The sequence below is a fragment of the Plutella xylostella genome, chromosome 29 (assembly GCF_932276165.1).
Source record: "Plutella xylostella chromosome 29, ilPluXylo3.1, whole genome shotgun sequence".
NCBI lineage: Eukaryota > Metazoa > Arthropoda > Insecta > Lepidoptera > Plutellidae > Plutella > Plutella xylostella.
The window spans coordinates 4,636,613-4,661,651 of record NC_064009.1 but is presented as its reverse complement, the minus strand read 5'-3'; the positions used below and the strand labels follow the sequence as shown (position 1 = coordinate 4,661,651).

The following is a 25,039-nucleotide window of genomic DNA, read 5'->3' as shown; positions in this document are numbered from 1 at the left end:
TACTACCTTTAAAACAAACTCTACAAAAAACTAGATAAAATCATATCATGAACAGCAACACCAACCTTGTACTCATGAAACTTGAATCTCGACTTGGTCTGCTGCTGCTGTTTCTGTTTGATCTTCTTCTTCTTATCCTTGCCGGGCGCGGGGTGCTGCGGGGGTGAGGCTACCGAGGCGGGGGAGAGGGTAGACGGGGGGGAGGGGGTAGGTGACGTATCATCCGGACCACAGTATGAGGATGGGTGTAGAGGCCGTCCGCTGGCGCCTTCGCTGGTTGCCTTGAACGCTAGGATGCCGGTTTTGACGGCGGTCTCGATGGTCTCCTCGGTGTGCAGGATGTTCTTCTTGATGAGCTCGAGCGGGCCGGGCCGGTGCGACAGTTGGTCGTTGAGTTGGTCGGCTAGACGGGCCTTCTTTAGCATCCGTTGCTTCTCGGCCAGGCTCGGGTCTACATGGCTCTCCTGGAACGGAGACAGACGTTAAAGATTAATATTGAATGAAGTCACGGTTTTTTCATTGAATCATGATGTTCTTATTGCGTATTTATGTCCGAGTTTTAACAAGACCTACCATTGATTTCTATCGAATTGCAATGAAAATAATTAAATTCCGTGTTAATCTTGTTCATATCAAATAATAGTTACTAATCACATTCTATCTAAAGGTAAGATGATTGCTGCCATGAATATTCATATGTGTAACATATTCATTCATTAATTGCTCACCAAAGAAAACTAGTATTCAAAGATTAATAAAATTAATTCAGTTGGTTTAATTAATTGTGCAGCTACCGCGTACAAAATGTTTATAGCTTCATTATTTAATAATGAACTTATAACATGAATATAAAGCCGTGAAATACAGAAAACCTAAGAGTTTTCCGACTGGATTGTGTTCATTTCAAAAATATTATAGTGTGTGGAATTGAGGGCACGATAGAGAAGGGTTAAATGGCGTGATAGGACGCGGTAAGTCGATTATAGATAGGTATATGTATAAGTATTATCATTTATTTGGCCGATTCTCAATAAGTATAAGGATCTCAGCACATAATTATAATCAGCGCATAACTTAAATGGATCGTCTCCTTTTTCTTATGTCAACCAGTAGAATACGAGCTCTCGAAAGCCTGATTGACAGAAGAAAACAAGGCGATCCCTTTACGTTACGCTTATATGTGCTGAAACCCTAATCCTCATAAGGATAAGGGTAAGAAGAAGTATATACCTGTTCTAATATATGTCTTCGTTCCAGCTCCTGGCGGTCGGGCCGCCGCTGTATCTTGGCCTTCAGTAAGTCTCCAGTTTTCGCTCTCTCCAGTTGCTTGCATTGCTCGAAGTATGCCGGCGGTGTCTTCAGAGCTGAGAATTATATCAAGTATGATTTTAGTAATGTTGTAATGATAATTCTAGATGTATAGGTAGGAACGATAAGTTTATTGTGCCTATAAAAATGGTTATAATTCTTATTCTTGAAGAGAAAAACCACTCTGACCACCTCCTTCGCAAATCACAGTCGTGAGCATTTGATATGTTTAATTTTTTTTCATCCATTTGCCTAGAAGTTGTCACAGGAATACGATACCGCTGTAGAAAGGTGATGTCACGAAAGTTGAAGTGTTTAAAGTATCGCTTTCATCCGAATCCGACCTAGTAGAAAATAAAAATATAGGTCAGCCATGCCCGTCCGTGCATGATGGCCACCTACGCAGTTTTGGCCAACAAACGGAAAACATTTCGAGGGCGAAAACCGAGCGGTTGCTAAACGCTATTTCGTATTAAAACTAAAAGCGATGACATGTTGAATTATGTGCAATGCATGCGGCTTAATAGTCGGATGGTGTATTTATTTCAAGGATGATTCGGCTCCGGTCGGTTGTTAGATTCGGGATGACACGTCGCGATGCGAGTCTGGAGGGTTACTCTACACTGAGGAAAAACAAACGAACTAGAGCTGTCGTGCAATCAGCACGTTTAATACATAGGCAAAGTCGTGGCTCGCGCAACAGCGCTGAAAATTAGTTTTTCGTGATATAGAGCGACCCTCCTGAGTCTCATTAGCACAGGCGCAGTCGAGTCGTAAATAAAATGCGTGCGCCCACGCCGCCGCCGCCACCGCCGCCGCGCCGGACCGCGATTCGCACGTGCTTTTAATTGCTTCACGGACCACGGGCTTATTTCATAAATTAATTAAATATTTGAGTTGAATACCCGACAATCCATTCGGCTGCACCGGCCGGACAATCACCTCTATCATAAACTGAGACAGCACAGAGCACCGTACCGTAGTAGAGAAAGTGCCAGCACCAAATCACATTCACATGCGTTGTCAGCTGATTCGCGAGTCTCTACAAGTTAACTCCGGTATTAAATTAAATTAGCCAATGATAAATCAGTTGCTGGCTGCTTGTCGCTACTGTAGATATGCCACGCTGTATTGCGATACAATGTGGTGCAACGAATCACCTACATTCGCATGTATTCGTGATCTTGTTTTGTTTTTTTGCGTGTCAAAGCAGTTTTGTTATGAGTCGACACACTAACTTATTGTTGTTTACTGAATATAATCAATATTAGTCACTTGCTACTAATAAACTATGCGCTATAACGAGAAATATGAAGACGTGGGCGTTGAAAACTTAATGCGAGTGCTAATGCCTACGCTCGAAGGGGTAGTCAGAGATGAATTGTAAAAAAGGTATTTTATGTATTGTAAAATTTAATACAATACGGTACATGATCTGCACATGAAGAATAATTGGACCAACGACTAGTGTATATTATACAGAGTGTTGCAAAAAAGGTATAGGTACTAAGCCGAAACCTACGTGTGCACTGTGCAGCATATAACATCTAGGGCTTAGATATAACATGCTGCACACTTATGTTTCGGCTTAGTACTTATACCTTTTTTGCAACACGCTGTATTATAACTATGTTTTGAATGTATAAGCAATTTTATATTGACATTTTTATTATAGGTAGTCGTGGATATTTATTGTAAAATGTACTCACGGGGCATGATTCCCTGCGCCACCAGCTGGTTGATGGGCCGTCGCATCATCAGCTTCACCTTCAGCGCTGTCAAACAATACATCACACGTTTAATACTCTATAACGCACCAAAACAACACAATAACAACTGAAACTACTGCACCACTAACCGGCGTAAATTGTCTGTTTGTGACACGTCTGTCCGGGGCTATTATTATCCCGGTTGATCCCATTTTCCTTAACGTTACAGATTAATCCATTTTCCTGGTAAACTAACATTTCGATCATTATGTTGTTTGTTGTAGCACCCACAGCGCTCTGCTGGGACTCGGAATGCACAATGAAGACACGTCCGCAGGCCGCAGACACAGCCTTTACCGTAAACAATGGCATGCGTGCACAATGGAGTACATCATAATGACGACAGGTGACGAATATCGACGTGACGGATACGTCGATATCGGCGGCGTTGGCAGAGGCGCAGCTCCAGAATGTTGTATTATTGTTTGCGCGTAGGCACCGCGCGGACAACGCTGGCGGCGCGCCAACGTAAACACTGCCCAGCGGCCGTGGGGCAGACCAAACATTCACCACCGCACCGATTGTGGGTTACTCAGTTACTGTGCGCCCAACCGACACTCGCCCAACCCAGATAACTAATTAACATTTCACGAAAAATATTAACGTCTTCATTAAAAACAACGCGCCAGACGGAATATTGTTGACAGACTGCGTTTCTGATTCGCGACGCGCGGCGGAAACCGCGGCGGAAGTCGGCACCCGGCGCTCATACTAATGCTGCTGCATACAACGACCTCCCCTAGGAGATGTTAACAATATGCTAAACGTATAAGGTTCAATTACATTGTCTGTTTATGCTAATTACGTCTATTAGCCAAGAATAATAAAGTGAAAGCGCAAATTTGAGAGCAGTAAAAGCATTTCCCAGTAGACTCCGGCGGCCCGGTTCGCACGGCGGGCACAAAAACTACAATTCTGGCTGACGTCGGTTGCGCGCTCATTATCGCGTTTGAGCCCATCTAACTTAATTACGTTATTAAAACGTGAAATTATTCCCAGAAGACTGGTACCATTATTATTATTTATACGGCAGTCTCGGGTCACGACAATGAAATACCGCCCTTTCTTTTTAATGAAACAAGACATTACTCAAAATTATGAAAGTTTACGTTAGTTAAATAATTTAATCGTCTTAGGTATTGAGATCACTTGCATTGCAAAATATTTTAAGTGTAAGAAATGATAAGGACTTCGTTTAAGCTGAGTGCGTGTCACGGGTGGGGCCTACACCTCTTATAAAGGAGGTCCTTGCCCTTCGCACGACAGTTTTAAGGTTGTTGCCGTCACGGGTTCATGAATAAATTACCGTCTGGCACGCCGCTGCCTAAAATCTTGACCTTAAATTGCAGATAAGCATGTCTGGATCAGCTGGTATATTTTTCTTCTGTTTCAGACCATTTGCCACGCATTTTCGTCACCAGATTACGTACATTCAACGTCATCGTTATTCATCAACCTAGTTACTCCAGCCATCAATCGTTTGTCGTATTATTCATCAGCCTATAGTTACTCCAGCCATCAATCCATCGTTTGTCGTAGGACTTGTGTTTGCAACACTACATACGACAACACAATATCGTTCTCTTTTGATTTAGTCTACGACTCTACAGGTACTAAATAGTAAAGGTAGAATCTGGCTTGTATACTAACATTCCTTGTGCTTGCCCATGGCGGGCTGCAGTGGGCTGTCGTCCACCACGACCTTGGGCGGCGAGGGCCGCGGCGGGGACCCGGCGGGCTCGCCCGCGCCCTGCAGCCCCGCCATCTCGCCCTCAGCGCACCAGCTGGAAGGAAACAAGGGACGGTTGTAGGCGGTTGAAGTTTATTTGAAGCAGATTAAAGAAGGAAAAAATTAAAACAGTGGAAAAAATCATACTTATAGGAAGCCGAAAGTGATATAGGTACTCAGGGGCTCACTCTGAATCACTTTTAATTTAAGCATTTCAGAATTTCATGAATAGAAAACAATGTTATACTGGGGGAGTTATTCCGGAATTTCGTAAAAAAACAAGTCCCATAGTAAAAAGTCACGAGACCACAAAGATTCTACATAAAATAAATCGGATCGATAAGAGTGTAGCATTGAGTAGCCTTACACCTACGACCATGTCGGTGTTTAATACGATTAGTGGCAGCTTAATAATACGACTAGTGCTGTCGCAACCACACTCGTACACAAAAGATGCACGCAAAGGAAAACATCGCAAAAGGTTTTATATTGTTCAATAATATGCAATAACTAGTCAAACTGGTCTACCGGTTATGGATTAAAAAGCGTAATTGTATGAATGAATGACATCACCAACAGAAACGGCTCGAGCGTGGGCTATCCTGACCTTTGCGCAGATAAAATATGCACAGTGAGCGATCACACGGCCGCAGTACACAAGCGGCGGCCGGAAATCAACCCCACTATTTTATATGGTGCAATATTTATTTGGCATCTCTGTGCATTTAAAATCTCAGGTTGTCGTTCAATAGACCGCGCAATAATTCAAGCAAGGAGCTCATGAAATGATGTTGGATATCCCCACTGCTGGAGCATGGGTCTCCTTCCAATGAAGGAAGGGTTTAGGGCCTAGTCCACCACGCTGGCCTAGTGCGGGTTGGTGACGAATCCTTTGAGCTAAACAAATCTTGGCTGGTACAATAAGATGAAGAAGAAAACCTCGACTACCTACTGTAATTGCAAACACACACCTTAGCGCGTCGTCAGACGGGGTCCTCGGCGTCTGTGGCGTCTGCGGCGTCTGCGGCGAAGCGGGCGAGGCGGCGCGGCGCTGCGGCTTGAACCACTCGGGGTAGATGGCGCTGAGCGTCTCCACCAGGTCGTGGTCCAGCGTCACGCGCCACGACTCGCGCGTCTCCGAGCCGGACGACGAGCCGCCGCTCGCGCCGCACGGCGACCGGGTCTCTGCAATGGGAATGCACCTTTAGGAACATCACAACGTAAAATCACGAGCAGAAGAGAAGAAAGAGTTCCAGTGACATATGGAACGTCAATGGCAGGTGGAACTTTTTCATTGCTCAAGAGTGTATCTAATATATTCAGGATACAGGTTATCATCAGCCCTTAATCCTCAAACAGCGCCACAACACTCTGACCATGACCTTCTTGATCCAGCCACTACCAGCTACCAGGGTAAGGTACTAAGGTCGTCGATTTCAATAGAATATTGTATGGCTCAAGGGTGTTTCAAATCTGAACAAATTTATTGTCTTACCTTCGGATAAATATCTGATTGTTCAACTTTTTTAACTTTTCCTGTTTTGCCACCTATACTTGTGCTGACTGTGTTGACTCAAAATATTATATCACCAATTAACCATGTAATGAACTCATGGCAATATTGGCTGATGCTCTACTCTACTATTACTATCGCCGCATAGCTTGGCACTGACAAATTAGAATCAGCAATGCTCATTGCTCAGTAGGTACCTACTATTGATCCGGTGACAACAAACGTTACATAACCTGACGGTACATTACTTGACTTGCTCTACATTATTATCAATACACGCATAATGGTTGGCAAACCCATTGGGATTAACAATACGTCGATTAGGTTAGGCCTGCAGCAGTATGACGAATGAGAAGAATTAGAGTAAAAAACAATGAGTAGGTATATCACAAAAAAAAAAATTATTGCACGTGGTATAGGTTAAATAATCATGTTGAAGTATAGTAATATAAATTTTGTTACATAATCGTGTTTAAATATAGTTACTATCTTTTCACAAATAAATTAGCAATGCTGGGGTTTCATTTTTTTCAACAATACCTACAATTCCTACAAGTAACTTAGACTATGGAGAGATCGATGGTGTGCCGCAGCCCTAAATCCATATTTACAAGGGTTACTCTAGTTTCACAAAAAACGAACGAAAGAGAATTGACATTATTCGGTACGTATAGTGCAACGAGAAAGAGTCGTGGTTACAGCGTAGCGCTCCAAAATTTAGTTTCTCACAAGTTAGAAGGACCCCTAGATACGATAGGAAGTCGGAAGTGCGTACACAGTGGGCGCAGTGCGTTACTAATGTTACTATGGACCGGGCGACGCGGGCGCACCCACACGGCCACGCGTCCTACATCTCATTCACAACGATAATATTGATGATCATCCAGTTCATTTACAAGCTAACGAAATATAGTGAGTAAATGGGATGCACAAAAGGAGTGATACTGTATCATGTGTTGCTTATATGCATACATATACGTCCGGCACCCTGGGTCAGCCACCGATGGCCCAACCCTAGTGTTTGTCACCGACACCCTCGAAAAGAAATTATTAATATTAAAGCCAAACCAGGAATATAAAAACCCTGTATTAAGAGCGCCACATTCGCGTTGAGGACTGCAACACTAAGTATAGTCATAGAAATGTGAATTGGCCATGCTCAAATTTATAATTGTATTTTTTATGATTTATTTGGAAAAGAGTGTCAGTAGCTCAGTGAGAGGATATATCCTATTTTATATATCGTTTTTTGGAACTTAAGTAACATTTGTACTAACAGTCTAGCGGTGAAGGAAAACATCGTGAGGAAACCCACATTTAGATTACAGTTGTGTAGGTATTTACCTTGTAGGTACTCATTAACGGCAATTTTAAAATAGAGAAATTGACCTAAAGGCATATTTGCTGAAATGGTTTTAAGCATTCAAAAGCCATCCTCACAGTTATTCGAGATAAACTACATCTTAGTCTCGTACAGGTTTGCATGCAAAACTATGTAATAAGAAAGTTAAACCCATTGCCTTGATAAAGTATGTGTAGGTATGATCAGTCAAAATTATAACCTAAATATTCAACCGATTCATATAATAAATGTTATGGTCAGATTGTGCCAATGGTTGAATTTCAGATGTCTCGGATTCGCTGTCGCTTTCACTGCCACCAACATAATAATATTTTTTTCAATTTCTGTTTCAATTATTGTTCTTCTGCTTCTGTAATTTTCTTCTATTTTGTCTTTTTATACCTTAAAAAACAGTAGTTAATAAAAACTACAGTAATAGTTTACAAATTTGCCAAATTCATTTGCTCTTACTATACTCTATACCTACCAGTCATTTTGACAATAGTATCAGTTATGTTATATAGAGAAATAAAGTCCAATCCCACGTCCTTTTTCTCCGACAAATACTAGTGTATGTGGTAAATTAGTTTCCTTTCACAGCTATGGATAGTTTTCGCCATTTACAAACACAAAAAACTCACAAAAGATATAATAAACCCATGGAAGTAATAATACAACAGGAATGCGCACTCACCAAAATGATGCAAACAAAAATAGACCTTACGAATTCATCTTAAGATTTATATTTGAAGTGAAAGAGGCCGCGAGCCGATAGAGAGGGTTCCCACAGAGCCCTTCCTCTCTTTCTAACAATTGCCAGGATTTAGTTGTGTAAACTTTAGTAGATTTTGAACGAAGAGAGCTATGCAAAAAAAATATTAAATTAACTCACAGACTACTGTATATCATATCATTTTCAAAAACAAATTTATAATAAATCATTATAAACATGTAATTTAAATGAAATATTTGGTATTAGTATGAATAATAATTTCATAAAAAAATTGGTAGTTTTTCTAAATATTTTACAACAAGACCGAAGTTGTCAAGATGACGGATGACGTTTATACTGTTGTGAGAGACATTATGGTTAGGGTGACCATTCATTCGTACTTTTGAATCACTTTCCATTAATTAGGACCTGTTTCATTCAACTTTTTGTTTTATTTTATACCTAAGTATCATTAGGTATTATTGTTGCTGTTTTTTATCTTATAAGGCTGGTAAAGAGTTATGAGCTGTTGATTTTTTTGGTGATAGAAATGAGTATTATAAGATAATTTATCAAGCTTAAAACCGGCGGAAGCACTTAGGTTTAGATATTTTAACCTTGCGGAGCGTATTGAAGGACAGATTTAATTTAATTTAATTTAATAAGGTACCTACTTACCCCACAGAAAATAGAATAGAATAGTAACGTGTAAATAAAGAAGATCCATTAAATACATTGTATTATACTTATTATAAAAATGTGTGTTGTTTGATTTCGCTCATCTTATTATTTACGTCAATCCTAAAACAACACCACACACACGCACTCACGCCTTGTACTAATGTACTCCCTTGCGGGGTAGGCAGAGGTGCATTGCTGCACCCACTTTCGCCAGAGTGTATGTTAGTCCCAATGTAATAGGGGGCGGGCCTATTGCCATTTTACGGGCACATCCAAGACCCGAGAACAAATATCTGTGTTTAAACAAATATCTGCCCCAGCCGGGAATCGAACCCGGGACCATCGGCTCAGTAGTCAGGGTCACTAACCACTACGCCATTCGGTCGTCTACGCCATTCGGTCGTCTGTCAATCCTAACTCTCTAATTAAAACCAGTCCATCTTAGTAGAATTTGGTAAAAAGACAGATTGTTGTTGCTAGTTCAAATCTTGGGAATATCTAATTGATATGGAAAAAAACCGGCCAAGTGCGAGTCGGGCTCGCGCACAAAGGGTTCCGTAGCAGCAATTACAGTTAAATCAACCTATCTCAAAAACTATAAGAGATACTTTGATCAAACCAAAAATCGTTGAAAGAGTTAATTAGCATGCATCACCTCTATTTTTTTTAGAATTTTATACCCCGTAGTTATAAAAATAGAGGGGGGGGGACATACTTTTTACGACTTTGAGAGCTGATATCTCAAAAACCGTTCACTTTAAGAAAAATGTTTTTTAGAAAACTTTATATCATTTTAAAAGACCTTTCCATTGATACCCCACACGGGTATGTACATCGAAAAAAAATAATTCATCCCTCAGTTACATGTATGGGGGGCCCCACCCCCAATTCTTTTTTTTACTATTTAGTGTCATATTTTTGTAGCGGTTCATACAACACATATTCCCATCAAATTTCATCACTGTAGTACTTATAGTTTCCGAGTAAATCGGCTGTGACAGACGGACAGACGGACAGACGGACATGACGAAACTATAAGGGTTCCGTTTTTGCCATTTTGGCTACGGAACCCTAAAAAAACATATCAATATTACATTGCAGTTTGCGCTGCAACAACACATCTATACAAATTTTACCTTCACCCCATTAGTTTACTCAATTGTCATATCACCAAAATACATTCGTACCTACATTGCAATTGAATTATTAGAATAATAGGTGACTTTGAGACCATCGACACCTATTCGCGACATGATAGATTAGAAGTGATGTCTCATGAATTACCTAAAATTATGGTCACCAAAAATAGAAAGAGATGGAGGGCTCCGTGCTGACTATCTCTGTCGGCTCGTTTTTTTGGTGCAATGCGCATTCCTGTTGTATTATTACTTCCATGAATAAACCCTACGCATTGACAGCACCACAGTTTGACAGCAATAGACAAATGACATTTTGAGTTAATGATACCAGTGCAAGAAAAAAGTTCTATTGCTTTTCCGCAATATGGCGAGGGTTTTTATATTCCTGGTTTGGCTATATATGGTATTTTAGTTAATAACGTGCGATATGATATGACGGAACGGTGACGAAGTGGGTCATTAAGCTTCTCACTCTACCTGTACCTGGGAGCCTGTGATATTTCTAATTTAATAGCTTTTCCGGCAGACTAGACGATCGGTGTAGCAGCGCTCCGTAACTAATATATCATATTTTATTATAGCAAATCTTAGCACATAATTTAATATGCAAAAAAAAAACGTAATAACCAGGTTCTGATTAACAAAATCCGTAGTAGAAGGAATAAATGTGCAAAGTCAACAAAACCTTTACAAAACGGTACAAGCTGTCCAAAAAAATAGCTTTACGTCAAGCTTACAGTCATTTTAAAGCATAAAAACCATGCACATAAAGAAATTGTGCATACTTATCTACTATCTACGGCTTGGCTAGTAGCTGCTTTCAATTTTGTCATCATGTCATAGTGAAGATGTTATAATAACCGTGTAACGAATTGGCTGATTACGTTAGTTACGCGACTTTACAAGTGTATAAAGCGTATTACAACATTTTGTAAACAACCTGAAGCGAACTCGACTTATGAGTATGACTCACTCATTTCATTACTTTGGCATATTATTACGAGGGCATATGTTTCAGGAATTATTGAATTTGTTATTATAATCGTATAAAACTGCAAAGGATTTTATGTTTACGAACTGCAGTCAGTAACAACATATTTTATGTTTTAAACGTGTAAAAAAATTGGCACCGGAAACGTGATGAATATCCTCTTCTCTTTTGCCTCGCGTGAACTTTTTAATAACGTAACCCGTAACAAGAAAGAACTCTGTATCTCACGGCCTAGTAACATTACACGCACAGAACACTAGTCCAATAATTATAGCAAAGAAGAAATGACTATTGTTTTAAGTGGATGTTTATATTCCGTGTACGGCGGCTGTTGCCTTGTCGATTGGTGACGTATTTATCTTTACACCAATGCCCACGCGCTTCTTGTTAAGCCGCGTACACACCGGGCCAACGAACGCCCAACGAACGCCAACGGTTATCCCAACGATGGATATTAACATACATAATACAGGGCAGATTGCAGAAACGAAGGCCAACGAAAAACGTTCGTTGGCGTTCGTTGGCCCGGTGTGTACGCGGCTTTAGCCGATCTCGGTACACATTAAACAACAAAACATAATTAATCATGGAAAAGTCATATTGTTCCACTTCTATACATAGACCTTGTTCAAATCTAAATGTGCAGAAAACTCAGGATATTTCTCTAAGTGGAAAAGCGGGTCAAGGAAGGATGTTTTTATGAAGACGACCACGTAAAAGTGGTAAGATATTGTAAAATAAATCATGAGAGTCAGTCGCGAGCGTAAAACGTCAATCATGATGTCAACGTAGATAGATGAGCGGACGCATGGATATTCATATAAACCTGGCTATGTGATCAATATTGAGAAGATAGCTTGTGCGACGAGAATAGATAGCCATTACAAAAAACACTCATCTTTTTGGGAAAGGCCAGATTACACCTAGTGAGAATAGGAACACTCAACAAGAATGACGCATTTCCACTTAAAAATCTTTACACCGGATTTCTAGAAACAAAGCAAAGGTTCTAATCAGTAGGCTCTAACGGTGACGTCAGAGGTTGCACACGGCACTGACCTACGGACGTGGGAGGCGACACCTGCTCACACCCACACCAATGTCGATTATAAACATGTAATAATGATCTAACAATCTAACGTCATTATTGTACCATTGTTCTAAATCTTGACTGTCCAGTAAATCTTTTCTTAGTTTTTAATCAAAAGTATTAAGATTGGCATACGCATCAGTTCTCGCGAGTGCGACTGACCTGATTCATTAAAGGCATCCACTTCTAAATAAACATAGCCAGTCACAAATCCTAAATATGATTTGTGGGACAAATCTCGGAAACAGACGGTGACAGAGTGGAGTCGAGGATGACCCCATTCTGTGCACCCGCCGCGCGTACTAGCTGTCACTGACCGGTTTCTTTCTCTGATGATGTCCTAGTACTTGTGTGTCCAGTGTCCTACTTTATAATAAAAAATATTTACTAAGAGGCACAAACAACAATCTAAGAGCAGCATCGATTTATAAACATCTAACATATTTTTCTACTTCATGACTCATTATTTGGATGGATATGAAAAAATATTCAATAAAATCAACACACTCAATTTGTATACTGTTTATCTCTAGAAACATCGAAGCTGGCGATCTTAGCATTTTACGCTTAGCCATCAATCATAGTAATTTCAGCAAACATAATAAAAACATTTCTTTCACACCAAAGGATTAAGGCAACTGAACTAAAAATACCAGCCGAATATAGGTATATGCTCATTTCTTAGAATGCCTTGGAAAATAAATAAATGGGCACGCGCTTTACGATTTTAAATTCGTGCAAGTTTAGTGCTAACTGCGAGCTGTAAACAGTTTCATAACCGGCCGTCTTCCACCGAACAAGCACTCGTGATTGGGCATTTATTTAATTCATACGCGATACGTTGAAATTGGGCATACGGGCCATACGGCGCAATTGGCGCACCGCTGACGGGAGGCAGTGGGCCTGCTTACTAGTGGAGGTTAATATAACATATAGCTAAAAAACATAGCAAGTGATTTGCTCGCAACGAATAGCATTCGCTTTATGAACGCGCAAATGCTGCTATAATTATAACGCGACGCGCCCTCGCGATCTTAGCTCGCAAAATTGGACAGCGTCTGCCCGCGGCCGTTGCCACGACGCTACTGCTAGAAATAGCGGAGCGGCTCCGCTATTTCTCGCAGCCGCGAGACGTGGCGCGCGATAACCGCGCAGGCGATATTCACTTGCTTTGTAGCGTCTCGCTCTCTCAACGGTGCAACGTCGCGCGACTCGCGTGTGAGAGAGCGAGACGCTGCGAAGCTGCAAGCTTCACTACGCAATAGCGCTCCGCTATCTGCTGAAATTAGCTCCGCAGTCGCGATTTGGCAACGGCCACGGGTGGCCGCTATGCTAATTGTGCCTCGCGCAACGTTACGAATTACGATCGCGTTGTTTGTTTTGTTGCATTTGCGTGCTGTAAATAAATATTTGTTAATATACATAATAATAAATAGTTTAAATAGTAACGTATTAAAATAGGTATAGTGTTTATTTAGGTTTAGTGTAAAATTGAAAATAAATAGTGTTTGTGTAAGTGTAAATAGGTACTTTCTAACGGACAATTTGGTTCTGAGGACAATTTCGTATTTTAAATGTTTTGTGATTGTGTGTGATTGAACTTTGACTGGACAATTTACCTATCTTTACTTTACGTGTGTTTTCGTAAGTGGATGAAACATTGAAAGGATATTACTTTGTGGTTTTAAAGTGTTTTGTGTAAATAGTTATTGCAATTAAAGAACGTTTGACAATAATTCATAAAAACCGGCCAAGTGCGAGTCGGGCTCGCGCACAAAGGGTTCCGTAGCAGCAATTACAGTTAAATCAACCTATCTCAAAAACTATAAGAGATACTTTGATCAAACCAAAAATCGTTGAAAGAGTTAATTAGCATGCATCACCTCTATTTTTTTTAGAATTTTATACCCCGTAGTTATAAAAATAGAGGGGGGGGACATACTTTTTACGACTTTGAGAGCTGATATCTCAAAAACCGTTCACTTTAAGAAAAATGTTTTTTAGAAAACTTTATATCATTTTAAAAGACCTTTCCATTGATACCCCACACGGGTATGTACATCGAAAAAAAAAAATTCATCCCTCAGTTACATGTATGGGGGGCCCCACCCCCAATTCTTTTTTTTACTATTTAGTGTCATATTTTTGTAGCGGTTCATACAACACATATTCCCATCAAATTTCATCACTGTAGTACTTATAGTTTCCGAGTAAATCGGCTGTGACAGACGGACAGACGGACAGACGGACAGACGGACATGACGAAACTATAAGGGTTCCGTTTTTGCCATTTTGGCTACGGAACCCTAAAAATGAAGAGAAACAGTGATGTGCCATTATGGAAACAGTGATGTGCCATTATGGAAACAGTGATGTGCCATTATAGACAGTCCTAAGCCTGTAAAGTATGAAGGAAAGTTCATTGGTTTTTTCATCAATTTTTGTTTTTTGCTCTTCAATATCGTTATTTGTCAGAGGACTAAGGTTACCGACATAGCTGTCAAAATATGCAAGCTGAAGTGGCAGTGGGCTGGTCATATCTGCCGAAGAACCGATAACCGTTGGGGTAGACGAGTTCTCGAGTGGAGACCACGAACAGGCAAACGCAGCGTGGGACGCCCTCCTGCCCGCTGGACTGACGACCTTAGGCGGGTGGCGGGTGGGTAGTGGTTGGATGAGGAAGGCCGAGGACCGATTGTTGTGGCGCTCCTTGGGAGAGGCCTATGTCCAGCAGTGGATGATTATTGGCTGATGATGATGATGATGAATATCGTTATAACGTAGCGGATTAAATAACCTGCTATAAATGTGTAACATAGCGTCTGTAGCGTGTTATCAAAATGTAGCCGTTTTTCCCACCACTACTGCTTACCGCTTGCACAACATGTATATGCTTGGCATACCGCGCTAGGCTAAATTCGGATCTCAATTGACTTTCGTAAGCCGATCAATGGATCGCCTCTAACGGCAAATATTTAGCACAGTTTCCAACTCCATTCCCATAATTGCAAATAGCACAATCGCTTCGGCGCCAAGTAATTTGAGGATACGGGTCGTCAATATTGTACATTGTTGGTATATTATTACTGTGTTTATAATAAAGCGTCAAAGTAGTGATGCTTTAGGCGCTTCATCTGTTCCTTTCGTCATAACGTATGAATCACAGGTTGCAGGCGACACAGGTGCGATGATATTGTGAACCGACTTCAGTATGCCAAGTGGATAGGAGAGGCCCTTGAAGAAAATACGTACTCCTCTGAATCCCTGTAGCATGGATACAGACCAACTTCAGTCAATATACTTTTTCAAAAATATGTGAAAAAATCTACAACACGCCTAGTTTCTGTGTCGGTTTGATGTCAAATTAGGAGGTTAGCATCGACTGCCGTGTGCGGACGATAAACAGACGCCGGCGCTGCCGAGTTGCTGAAAACATCCTTTTACGTCATCTGCCGACGGCGGCGGTGGCAGCGGCGGCAGTGCACGCGCAGATAGCCGGCTATATTAGTTAATATTAGCCAATCACCGTCTTACTTGTAGGTAGATTTAGGCTGACTTGTAGGATACTTTTAAACGTATTTAAGGCTATTGCTAGCTTGCTTTAAGTGACAGAGCTAGACAGCAAATGCAAATGCATCGTACAAAAGTCACCCTTAGTATAGGCACACGGGTACGTTTAGGAAAAAACTTAAAAAGCTAGTTATATTTTAAACGTGTCACTTTTATAGTCGGAAAAAGGGTAAATAAACTCATTTTTTTAATTTAATAAGCATACCAGGACTCTCAAGTCGGACAGTAGTGAATAGGAGGCAAATAATAGACCGCGAATCACATAAATCAGCGTAACGTGAAAGTTATGATAGCGAATATAAAACATTATCTCCATGGCACTAGTTAAATCACATCCTAGAATAAAGTGGCAGTTACGTAACATTGGAGACGTTTTCAGCTAATCCGTAGGTATAAAACATTTTCACGCCTTGGAAATAGACATTTCTTTGGGAATTATTACCATCGTATCGGCCTACGCTATTAACGTGCGCGAAAAAGCCATTTAAAATACGTCAGCGATGTCACAAGGTATTTATATATTTTACTGAATCGCGTGAATGTATCAGCACAATAAATTTAATAGCCGTGAAAATACCAATTTCACAGCCAAGGCCAAGGAGAAAGCTGACTCTAGGAATGCTTCCAACCGGTAGAAGATTTAACTTTTTTCTCACACGTCATAAGAAAATCCATATTAATGTAGAACACAAATTCTGCAGATTATTGCGACGGATATGTAATAACTTTTTAAAATACGTAACAGGTGCGACACATACTGTGGTAAATTATCACACGTATCTACGATTCATATTATTTTTTATATTTGCTAACTATATTACTATTTTTATAAATAGGATTTTTCTATTGTTGCCAATAATCTACCACACACTTCGTAAACTTTTGTGTGAGTACAATAATAATTTCCTAGTCTATTACATAATTATTTACTTCAGTACTTAGTATGTTTGGAAAAGTTTTACCCGCATCAAATTCGCGCCACCACTGCGTCTTACGGCAAAAGCAGGAACAATATATAAATTTCATATGCAGCTAATGCGACATTATTTAGTGCAACGCCACGTATATCGGACTTCTGGTGCAGACTCTATTACCACATTTACCACCATCAGCAGCGCCGCGACAACCGGCTAAGGACGGAAAAGTGCGCGTGCGCTGACATTCAGAGATATTTGGATATTTTAATCAAGAAGTAGATATTTCCGGACATCGTCCGACCGCCCCTTCGTTTTTTATAGCTAAGACACTATTTCGTTTTGTTTTGACTGTGAAAATGTCAACTATCAGTTTGTTATCGAGGTCTTTTCAAATGTTTCGAGAGCCCTTATTAATTTAATTATGGGGGACATAATATATCTTGGTACCTTGAGTTTGCAGACCACGGCCATTTGGTACATAAACCGATTAATAATAATTAAGAGTTGCATCGGTAGTCGATGCCATCTCTCTACGCAGCAGTCTAGGCCAATCAAACAAAAAGTTTAACCTTGGCTACAGCCACTTAAAGATGAAACAATTCCCCAATTACTAATCCAAATTTATCGCCATTGGCACTAGTTGGAGGAACTCAAACAAAACAGACCAATTAGCCGCAACATTCGTGAAATATCTCGAAAGAAATCCAGATTCAATAACTATCTGCTATATAACAATGACACTAATCATCTGCTTGGCAACCCTGCGGTCCGGGAGACAGGACTGGCCACCGTATAACAAAACGGTTACATCAGCCAAATTAAACATCGTACATCAAGACCAACGTTGCATTAAACGGGGTACGACCAAATATTTCACTTAATTAATCTAGATATTTCAAACAGCGAAAGCTTCCTTCGTGGAGCCAAATATTTCACAAATATAGACACAGCAATAAAACTGCGAAACACGAAGTGTACCTATACCGGAATGGCCCCAATAAACCAAAGTTATTGCTGCAGCACAAACGATGTTGTATTCAGAAGTGCGGGCTGTCAATCGTGGCATATTTAGTAACGGACGTCAATCAAAGCGGAACTAGGATGAGGAATTTACGGGCTTTAGATTGATGTGTGATCGACGGCGACGGCGGCGGCGGGAGGTGTCGCGCGTGCAGCCGCCATTGAGCCGTCAGCACGCGGCTGGCACCGTGCCGCGTGACGAACGCTCCCGACGCTCTATGGAACACCCCCGACCTATCATAGCTAAATCACCACTACACGTCACCCTCTGGAAGATCAACGCACAGGTGTGCCCGTGCTGTGTGGTCCACGCACGCGCGCCGAGACAACAGAGCTGACCGGTGTCACCGAGCCCCATTTCTGTCCGCACGTGTAATGGCGCGTAAATTTCAAAGGCGAAATTAATGTCAGATGATTTTATTACGCCCGTTAACAAACACCTGTCGATCCCAATCCGACTGCGTGTTTGATAACTGCTGAACTTCGACGTATTTATGCTAAGTGAGTACTTTGGAAAGGGCGTTCTTAATTTATACCCAAGTTATGATTTCCTCCGAGACTGTTTTCCTTAAAATTCATCGCTTCGAATGGCTTTCGGTTTAAAATATTAAGTGTAGCCAGCAGGCATTTTGAGAATTTAAGTAGGTACAATCGTAAATCATGAGTTTCTCATCAACGAAATTAGCGTACATTTGCATATTTAGTTCAATCTTAATACAGAATCGCTGCATTTTCCCATTTGTCGCGGCGGGCAGACTACCGTCAAAATCTGTTTCCTGGCATGCGCCGCAATTTATATCTAAACGCTATGAAGAGGCGAATAGATATATCTGGCGTTAATTCCGTTCAGACGATTTATTATGGTGGGCTAGTCGGCCACGCGAATAACTAACGACTAAAACGAGCTCTGTTTTAGGTCAACGCTGAACAAATACCAAACGGGTCGGTCGGACGCTTCCGCCTCTATTTCTGAACTGCATCAAACAAAACGACTGCTACAAGCGTTGCTGTGACTTTTGCGACACTCGTACGGCCTCACGTGACGCGGTGAACATTGTTGCTACCGAGACACAACGATACATACTGAATCCTTAGATAAGGGCAAATGACTTCAAGAAATGGCAGTCACGATTCGAGATATGAATGTTTTTAAATCGCTTAGTAATACAGATGAATGACCGCGGCTGACGCTGACAGCGTGTCGTCTACTTGGAAAGAAAATGAAACTATTTTCAAGAAAAAAATACGAGTTTTGATTGTGGACAGGTTGCGGAAGTGGTCGCTGTTATTTGGCGAACCGAGAGACGCTGCTCCGGTCGTCGTCTCCGTACCTATATCTAAATAAGGAGCAGAAGTTCAACGAACGCTTCGTCCGACTAGGAAGAAATCGAGTACCGATCCCAGATTTGTCCCCAAGTCTCCATGAGATTATTAAACTCGCTCACGAGCAATGATAAAGTTCCAGTGACATATGGAACGTCAATGGCAGGTGGAACTTTTTCATGGCACGTGAGTGTATTATTAAATTCTTTGTGGCACATAATGATTTGTAAATAGGCAAACTTAATGCTTATAGCATTATCTTCCAGTAATCTTTGGGCCTTGTGGAGAAAGTAATAGGTAGTGCGATAGGCTAAGAGGAAAAGGGTATTTTTGATAACTTACGTACAAATTTAATTTAAACATACACGCACAACACACATACGTAAATGCATCTTTTTCCTACATAATAATCACACCTCGTAGGCGGCAACGTCTTTTGAGTGCAAGTGTAATATATTTTTATGAGATTACGCAAAATATATGTATTCAATGAGATGAAAGAGATATAATAGAATTTGAATCTGCGCAAGGTTGCAAGATCGGGCTCTGTCCGGGATGTTTACGACTTATTTGTCGAAGTAAATTTCTAATTATTTATGGTTGATTATAAATGTTCTTTTGGGACGGTAATGTGGCCGGAGCGCTTCGCACGTGTCGCGTAAATTGTGATTATGAGTAATGCCATAGGATTATGCGGCTAAGTGTGCACGCAGACGCAGGGTATGAAGAAGCGAAGCACTTTCCCCGCAGCGTGACGTGAGCCGGTGATGCGTGAGGCGGGTTGCGTAAAGGCGTCGTGAACACATCATTCAACCGTCTCCGGGAACTTCACGACAACAGAACGACCAAAATACCATCCGTGTCATTCAACAATGTCACAAATAACTCGGTGTCTCCGAGACTCATTTGCGATAATTTGCAGGTCAGCCCTATCATTAGGCCCAATGCTCTGCTTTGCAGGAAGCTTTGTTACGCTAATTTTGTCTGTTCTATTTTGTTTATCGATGAAGTGCTTCGTACCTTTATAACTCAGAGTCAATGTAGAATGTGGTATTTTTGGAGACTAGATATAATTATCGCGATGACTCGGTCAGTATCTAGAACTAAGTATCTAGCTTGTTTGTCAAGCGATCGATAAAAGACATGATGTGGCGGGCGGAGCCGCGGGCGGGCGAGAGCTCTACAGCTCGCGGAATCACTGAACGAAACTACCAACACCTAAACTTGGAAAAAATGTTGGACTCAGTCCAACCAGCTGATTGATGAGGATGGTCATTTCGTACACGGCCAATCCCGAATTTTTCTTATTATTTAGCGAAGTAGTGGACCGAGTCTATTTCTGTGACGCCGAAAACAAGTCGTCACAAAATGTACCGGCCATTTTAAAATGTTAAAACGTGTGATTTTATATAGAACACGTGTGTGGTGTGGTTTCGGTGAACTGTTGGTACCTTACGCTAAAATAATGTCAATGAATTTTTAACACAACTGTTAAATTCCGTTCTCGATCGGCTATCGATCTAACGATCGCTTTCAAGATCAAAAACATTCACTCGTATCAATGAAAGTCTAAAATATCTCCGTATGCTAGTAAAACAGCATAACAGAATCTCAAGAAACCGTTAGCCAAACCAGACGAGCATGCACCGCTGCCTCTCATACACCAACATTTCGACAAACTACTGTTGCTTTTGGCTTTAATTACATTTAAAAAAACATCTTCCTAATTTAATCATCATTGATCTCATTGATCCTGTTTATAAAGAAATGGGTATTATTTCGAGTGCGGCACAAGATTTGATTTAGGTGCTTACCCAAAAAAAATACCAAGAATGTTGTAAAAATGAATGTTTTGGCATAATGTGCAAGCGTGGGCGCTTCCACTGCGCTTAGCGACCGGCAAGCGAGTCTAGCTCAACTAGAGATGCCCCACATATTACACCAAACGCAAATACAATTCACTAGGCGATAAAAGAAATCTACACTGCTATTTTAGTGAGCTAGTGTGTATTTAGATTCGCTTTAATTCTCAGTCTGGGGAACGATGCGATTCTTTTAATTGCAGTTTACACAGATGTAGTTTACCAGAATAATATTCTACATTCTTTGATGCACCTTCTGCCTACTCTATGGCCTGAAACTTGCCAATATTTCACATTTTGTCGAGCACAACTAATTAGTGTTTGTCCCTGGACTCACCGAAATATATCATGTTTTGCCAAACATTTATTCGTCTCGAGACGAGGTATGTGGAAGATAATTACCTGAAATTAAACAATATAGATAAGTACATATACTAGGAAAATCAATATTACCGACTTTCTTATTGTAAGTACGAAGCTGTCAAGTATAAAGACGTCAACAAATTATGGGTACACGTAAACTCGTACCAAAATTAATAATGTAAAATTTTACAGTGATATAATGATATTACACTTATATGATGTGATGATAAGTTTTATAGTGATAGACGATATAAACACAAATAATTTAGATATGATAAAAAATGACGAATAGATCGAAAATATTTTTCATTCATAAGACCGCAAAGAGCCAAGATTTTCCAAAAACTAAACGTGTCGCTGGCGCTTTCACAGGAATCCATACAAAAACAGTAATTAGGAGACTTACAAAATAGACAAGCTTGTAAACAACTATGACAGTAGCCAACAATACCCACGCACCTAAATATGTATTTAGGTTTACTTCCATAGATCACTAACCAGCCAATTTGAACAAAATTATTTATATAAATAAGTGTACAAAGGGTGAACTTAATGCTAAAACTAATAACAATAACTACCAGGCAACCCACAAGGAAATACAAGAGAAACTATGTTATAATGTGTGCCAAAACAAAAGTAAGAGATATGCAATTTTGCGAGATGATTGAGTTAGGGTATCACAGGCTTTGTTCGTTATAAGCATTTGAGCACCACATGATGTGGCAGGCGTCAGCAATATGCAGTCGTCTCTATCGTTTAATAGGTCAGGTAGCCGAAGTTCGTTAATCTCTGAACTGACAATTATTTTTGCCGGCGGCGGGCTACGATCGGCGAATCGACAAGCCAAAAGGATCGGCCATTCTGGCGGTGTACCAAGGAACGCGATCGGCCCAGCCTAACTAATGTGCATTTCGCGACCCAACTTGGCATTTTGTCCACATTTTGTCACCCACTGGTGCAGGTGAGGCAACGCGCTCGTCTCCCCACATCACTGACTCACCGCTCTCACGCCGATTCATCGATCATCTTCATGTCTCATACCGTTGATCAATAGAATGCTAGCACGAGCTACACCAATTACAACCAATTTGGGGATGCATTCAATGTACTATTTCAGCTGGCTGACATCATGCAGATACTTGCCACGGTGCTAATACGATTTAATATCAAACTATTAATTGATGTCTACATTGTATGCGATATTATGAACGAGCCCGTCTCCGAGTGTTGATCTTGGACGACGCCGCGGGACAGGTGTAAAAGAGCAACTGTTATTTTAAGGAGCCCGAAATTACAAATCTTGTTACATTCAGCGCAACGCAATGCAACCCACCCAAGTAGTCGCTTATAACATGTGAGAGTTATGAAACCAAAAAGCGATAAATAAGACAAAAGTATGCTGCATCGCTGCATCGGATGTAACGAACAAGTGCACCTAATGAAATTATCCCGTTTCGCAAGCGCGTATGGCCCGTATTTCCATCGACGGGCTCGCACCGAGACGTTGCGAAATCCACGTCACCAGAGCCAAGCGCAGCTCCGGCGGCTGCAAAGGATGACGCCCCCAGATGACACCGCACAGACAGAAATAAATCTGCAACCTAAACAAACTGGGCATTTCCGGCCGACACGTGCGTCTGACACAATCATTTTCCGTCCCTTTAATATATGTAAGCCTCTTGCCGATTAATTAAACGGAGCGCTTGGCACTTGCCGGAGTTTAAAGTTTGCAGGAGACATACCGCTAATGGATGCAATATTACGCAAGTTGGCTGCACCACCCTTGACTCACTCCGAACAGAATTAACATATCAAGTGGAGCTGACTGGAGCCTCTGCAGCTGCACGCATCTATCATGGCCCACTACTGTCTCCTCATTATAACAGTTAAAATATTATGTGATTAGGTCAATTAAAACATTAAACCATAGTACCATTAGAGGTAGGTGCATCAAGAATATTCATTCAAGCGGATAGTAGCGGGAAATTCAGTGATTTACGTTTTGGATGCGTCCTGGTGATGGATGTCTGAAGATTATATACGACTCAAGCATGATGTAAGTGGGCTAATATTTTTGTTCGTCACCGCGTAAATTCCTTCGGATGCACATATAAGTCATCTAGTAACATGGGTAGCTGTCGTCGGGCAGGCGATTGGCAACAATTTGGCGTCTATTTGTATGCAAATTATCCCGTTGCATGATTTACGTGCGCGGCGCGCCGGTGACGGGCTAGGGTTTGCCAAAACGAGGATTATTGCTGACCTGCCCCCGTAGCAAGTGCTACTAAATCCAGCCTGCTCGGCGAGGCGAGACAGCCGGATTAATTGCTACAAGATACATTTTAAGGTCAAACTTCTAGTATCTCGGCTAATAGCACGCAAATTCTGGAAAAGTCATATTTTTGGCAAAGCATTACTCTAGATGCCTTGATTGTCATCATCATCAGCTAACAGACGTCTACTGGACATAGTCCTATTCCGAGGATCGTCAGAAAACTTATTACTCGTATTTTCTCTTTCAAACTATATGTTATATCTTGCATAGTGGACCTGAGGACGTCCCAGACATTGTAAATTAAATTGAAATGTTGTTTATTCGACGTTAAATTTTACAATTATTTGTCGATAGTCATAATATTAGTCTACCACCATTTCACAAAGGCTCCATCACTAAGGACATAGTTTTAGTTATTATTCTGTGATAAGGAGAAGAAATAGCGAAACGAAAGTTATTGGATTTCTGCTGCTTGTAATTAGACATATACATTTTTGTGTAATTTTTGATTCATCAATAAACATAATGAATGAATGAACGTTAGTGTTAGTGATCTCCATTCAATAAATCGTCCTACATTTGATGAGTTGATAAGACGAAACCACAATTTAGATGATTCTATCATCATATCACATTATAGAACAAATCTTTAGTGAAATTGATGACACTAATAGCTATTTGCATCGACATACCTCCTACTTCTAACAAGCCACCCAGTAGACAATTAGCAAATAATTTACACAGTGCCAAATATAAATACTTTAAATGCCATTTGCTAACACATGTCAGTAATAAAACAACCTGCGATATTAGTAGCCTATTCTTAGCAACAGTTAATAGCCGATTAACTTTTTGGTTCAAGAAGAACTAGACATAATAATATGTGTATCAAATAATAATGAATGATCAGTGTCAATCAAACAAATATCTTGAAGGAAAGACAACGAGGTCTAGTTTTTCTAAAATAACTAGGTCACATAATCGATGTACATGCAACCAAAGGGTTGGAATAGATGAGTTCTGGACGTACATACCAAAGGAAATTATGTCGCGGGAAGATTTCAGACCTGCATTACTGCTACACACACATTGCTGCCAGTGGCAGTCGTGGAAACAAATTGTTCTGCATCTGCTTGCTTTTATTTGCTTCTCTACTGTCGTGAAACAATTCTTCTGTCATAAAAGAGGACACCTATAAATGCCTTGGGTAAATGTCAGTCTTAAAAAGTAAAGACGGCTAGCGGCAAGCGCCGCCATAGTTCTAATTCTAATGACACGATCGTTATTCACGCTTCACGTGTCCAATCGATCCTCACAGACGCGGGAGGTAGTGACCGCATCCAATCAGACGCAGCCCATAGCCAATACTTGTTTAACTAAATCTAGAGCGGATAGCTTTGTACAAATACATACAGAATAACAAAAAACATTTGTA

The 25,039-nt window shown here is 40.7% G+C and overlaps 1 protein-coding gene across 4 annotated transcripts in view; it reads right to left on the bottom strand.

Annotated features, from left to right (window-relative positions):
- Nucleotides 1–25,039, bottom strand: part of LOC105386451 (proline-rich protein 36) — a 37,135-nt gene that overhangs the window by 2,612 nt on the left and 9,484 nt on the right. For 2 of the 4 annotated variants that reach the window (XM_038114581.2, XM_038114572.2), the window contains exons 2-6: nucleotides 5,778–5,991; nucleotides 4,728–4,861; nucleotides 3,018–3,083; nucleotides 1,231–1,364; nucleotides 66–464 (exon numbers count right to left, since the gene is read on the bottom strand). In XM_038114581.2, coding sequence (XP_037970509.2) covers nucleotides 66–464; nucleotides 1,231–1,364; nucleotides 3,018–3,083; nucleotides 4,728–4,842 — 714 coding nt within the window. In that variant the 5' untranslated portion in view covers nucleotides 4,843–4,861; nucleotides 5,778–5,991. Of the gene's footprint in view, nucleotides 1–65; nucleotides 465–1,230; nucleotides 1,365–3,017; nucleotides 3,084–3,166; nucleotides 4,151–4,727; nucleotides 4,862–5,777; nucleotides 5,992–21,303; nucleotides 21,369–25,039 lie in introns of those variants that run through there. The other 2 variants (XM_038114577.2, XM_048631502.1) reach the window with 2 other exon arrangements.